General features: G+C 69.0%; 1 protein-coding gene across 1 annotated transcript in view; it reads left to right on the forward strand.

Moving 5' to 3' along the window:
• Positions 1–283: 283 nt before the first annotated feature.
• Positions 284–2975, forward strand: part of EPS8L3 (EPS8 like 3) — a 4686-nt gene continuing 1994 nt past the window's right edge. The window contains exons 1-9 of the mRNA XM_041422529.1: positions 284–324; positions 421–494; positions 584–648; positions 763–918; positions 1428–1565; positions 1637–1722; positions 2198–2310; positions 2401–2655; positions 2741–2805. Coding sequence (XP_041278463.1) covers positions 284–324; positions 421–494; positions 584–648; positions 763–918; positions 1428–1565; positions 1637–1722; positions 2198–2310; positions 2401–2655; positions 2741–2805 — 993 coding nt within the window. The remainder of the gene's footprint in view (positions 325–420; positions 495–583; positions 649–762; positions 919–1427; positions 1566–1636; positions 1723–2197; positions 2311–2400; positions 2656–2740; positions 2806–2975) is intronic.

Genomic DNA, 2975 nt, shown 5'->3' on the forward strand with positions numbered 1-2975 from the left:
CCTGCCACCCTCCGCAGCCACGGCCCGAGCGGCAGAGCCAGGATCCAGGTGAGCGGGGACACCCCGGGGCAGAGACCCCATCTCGGGACATGCGGGGACGGGTGACCCCCGAGGGGCTGGGATGGAGCGAGGGGACTGGGAGGGAGGCTCAGGGCGGTCCCGGTGGCCACCAGGGAGACGGCACCGCCCGGGGTCGGGGGTTGGGGACACACCGGGGGTGACACAAGGACCGTGCCCAGGATCCCACAGCAGCAGCGAGACGCTCTGGCTGCTCCCCGGCAGGATGGGAGACCCCTTCGGCCGCTGGAGCAGCAGCCCCTCCCGGTGAGCGGCCAGGGGGGGCCGGATCCCACCCTGGGGACCCCCGAGGGCCGGGCGGAACAGGGGGCAGGGGGGGTAAATGTCCGTCTGTCCGTCCAGGAGCGAATATGACGACAGGACCCCGCTCCAACATTCCAACAGCTTCGTCCGCCTCACCGGGAAGAGCATCTACAGTGAGTGAGGGCTGCACCCCAAAAAGCCCTTTAGCCCCCCGCTACCGCCCCCAGCCTGTCCCTGTCACCTCACCCTGCTGTGCCCCCAGACCAGCGCAAGGACTACGGGCAGACCCTGCTCAAGCTCCAGAATGATTTCCAGTACCACGTTGAGGTAGAAGCCCCCCCAAACTGCCCCGCGCCCCCCAGCCTCGCCAGGGGCGCGTGTGACACCGTGTGACACCGTGTGACACCGTGTGACGCCGTGTGACGCCGTGTCCCCCCCCAGCACCTGCTGACGATGCCCCTGGAGCGGGAGCTCCGCAGCGCCGAGGATTGCCTGGGGCGCCTGCGGGACCTGGAGGAGCAGGGGCGGGTCTGGGGGCAGGATGTCATCCTGGAAGTCAAGGACCAGGAGCTGGTGCTGAGCGATGTGGAGAGCAAGGTACGCCCGGCCAGGGCACCCCCAAAGCCTGGCACCCTCTGCCATGGAACCCCTGAATTGTGGTGCCCCCCGAGCAGGGCACCCCCAAGGCCCAGCACTCCTCAGCCAAGGCCCTCCTTGAATCTCAGTACCCGCCGGCCAGGGCAACCCCAAACCCCCGGCCAGGGTATCCCCTGAATGCTGGCACCCCCTGGCTATGGGAACCCCCAAACTCCGGTACCCCCTGGCCAGGGTATCCCCTGAATCCTGGCACCCCCGGGCTATGGGAGCCCCCAAACCCTGGTACCCCCTGGCCAGGGTATCCCCTGAATCCTGGCACCCCCGGGCTATGGGAGCCCCCAAACCCTGGTACCCCCTGGCCAGGGTATCCCCTGAATCCTGGCACCCCCGGGCTATGGCCACCCCCATTAAACCTCACACCCCACAAGCCCGACCCCACAACCCCACCTGCACCCCTTTAACCCTTTCCTAACCGTTCGGGGACTGGTACCCCGTTTTCTGCCGTGCAGGAGGAGCTGGAGGCTTTCCCGCTGGGAAGCGTGCAGGGATGCTCGGCCGGGCTGGACAACGCCGTGCTGGCCGTCAGCGTCCAGGAGAGGAACCCGCCGAGAACCAGCGTGCTGCTCTTCCAGTGCGAGCGGCTGGGGGTGAGCCCTGGGCGGGGAGAACGGGGGGCAGCCCCCCGGGATGGGGTCTGATGGCAGCGGGTCCGTGCCAGGCAGAGACGCTGAGGAGCAGCCTGGAGAAGGTGCTGAGGCAGAGGAAGGAGGAGCAGAGCAATCACTACGGGCACAGGTATGGGGGGTAAGTGGCTCTGCAGCCCCTCCCTGGAGACAGCTCGGCTGGGCCCCGAGTCTTGCTCCCCAGAGTTGTGGTGAGTCTGGCAGCGGGGTCTCCTTGTGGTCCCACAAAAAGCCCCCCAAAGTCCCCCTGCCTGTGGGCACACACCCCCACCTGGGGGCTGAGGGGGGCCCTTTCTCCCAGTGCCCCAGCTCCCGGCTCAGCCTCCCCATCCTGCCCCCCCATGAACACCACGAGCTCGGTGTCCCCTCGTCCCCACGGGCTCAGATTGTTCCCCACCCCATTTCCCATCACTGGCCTGAGACCCCCCCCCTCCTCCCTCCTCCCCCACACCCACAGACCCCACATCCCATTCTCGGAACCAGCCCCGCTCCTACCCCACACCCACACACGAACCCCTCTGCCCCCACCCCGTGCAGCCCCCCCGGGCTCAGCTCACCCTCTCCTTCCCCTCCCCACCCCGCTGGCCCCGGAGCAGCCGGGACACACCACCGAGCCCCCCGCCGTACGCGGCCCCGGAGCGCTGGGCAGAGCCCCCCGAGCCCGATCCCCACCTGCCCCCCCGGCGTGGGCTGTTCTCCTCGGACTACCGTGAGTCTGGGCCGGGGGAGGGAGGGACCGCAGCGTGCCTCAGTTTCCCCGGGAGCAGGGGTGATGCTGGGGACCCTGTGGTGTCACCAGGCGCGCCGGAGCCCCCGCAGATGCCACGGAGCCGAGCCCCCGTCCCGGCCGTGTCCGAGGCGGACCGAGATGTTGTAAGTCCCGACCGGCCCGACCCCTCAGGGTGGGGTCACCGCGGCCCCCACCCAGCGCTCACCGCCCCCCCGCACCCACAGGAGATCCTCAACCACGTCCTGGGCGACCTGGAGCGCTTCATGGGCCAGCTGAAGGCGGCGCTGAGCTCTGCCAGCACGAAGAAGAAGCTGAAGAAGCCAGGTGGGAAGGGAGGGCAGTGTCCCGGGGGGCTGCTCGGGGTGCCGGTGCGGACAGCCCGGTGCCAGCCCCAGCTGTGCCCCTCCAGCGCTGCCCCCGAAGGATGAGTACACGGATTTCTTCCAGAAGGTGAAATACGCCCTCAACCTCTTGGTAGGTCCCGTGGGGCTGGAGGGGGAGGCTGGGGGATGTGGGGAAGGGGCTAAATGGGAATGGGGGGAGCTGTGTGGGGGATGGGGGCTGTGGGCAAAAGGGGAACTGCGGGGGAAAAGGGGGGCTGTGAGGGTGAGGGGCTGTGGGGATGGGGGGGCCTGTGGGAATCG

Source organism: Onychostruthus taczanowskii, unplaced genomic scaffold (genome assembly GCF_017590055.1).
Source record: "Onychostruthus taczanowskii isolate IOZ18803 unplaced genomic scaffold, ASM1759005v1 scaffold74, whole genome shotgun sequence".
In the NCBI taxonomy this organism is placed as follows: domain Eukaryota; kingdom Metazoa; phylum Chordata; class Aves; order Passeriformes; family Passeridae; genus Onychostruthus; species Onychostruthus taczanowskii.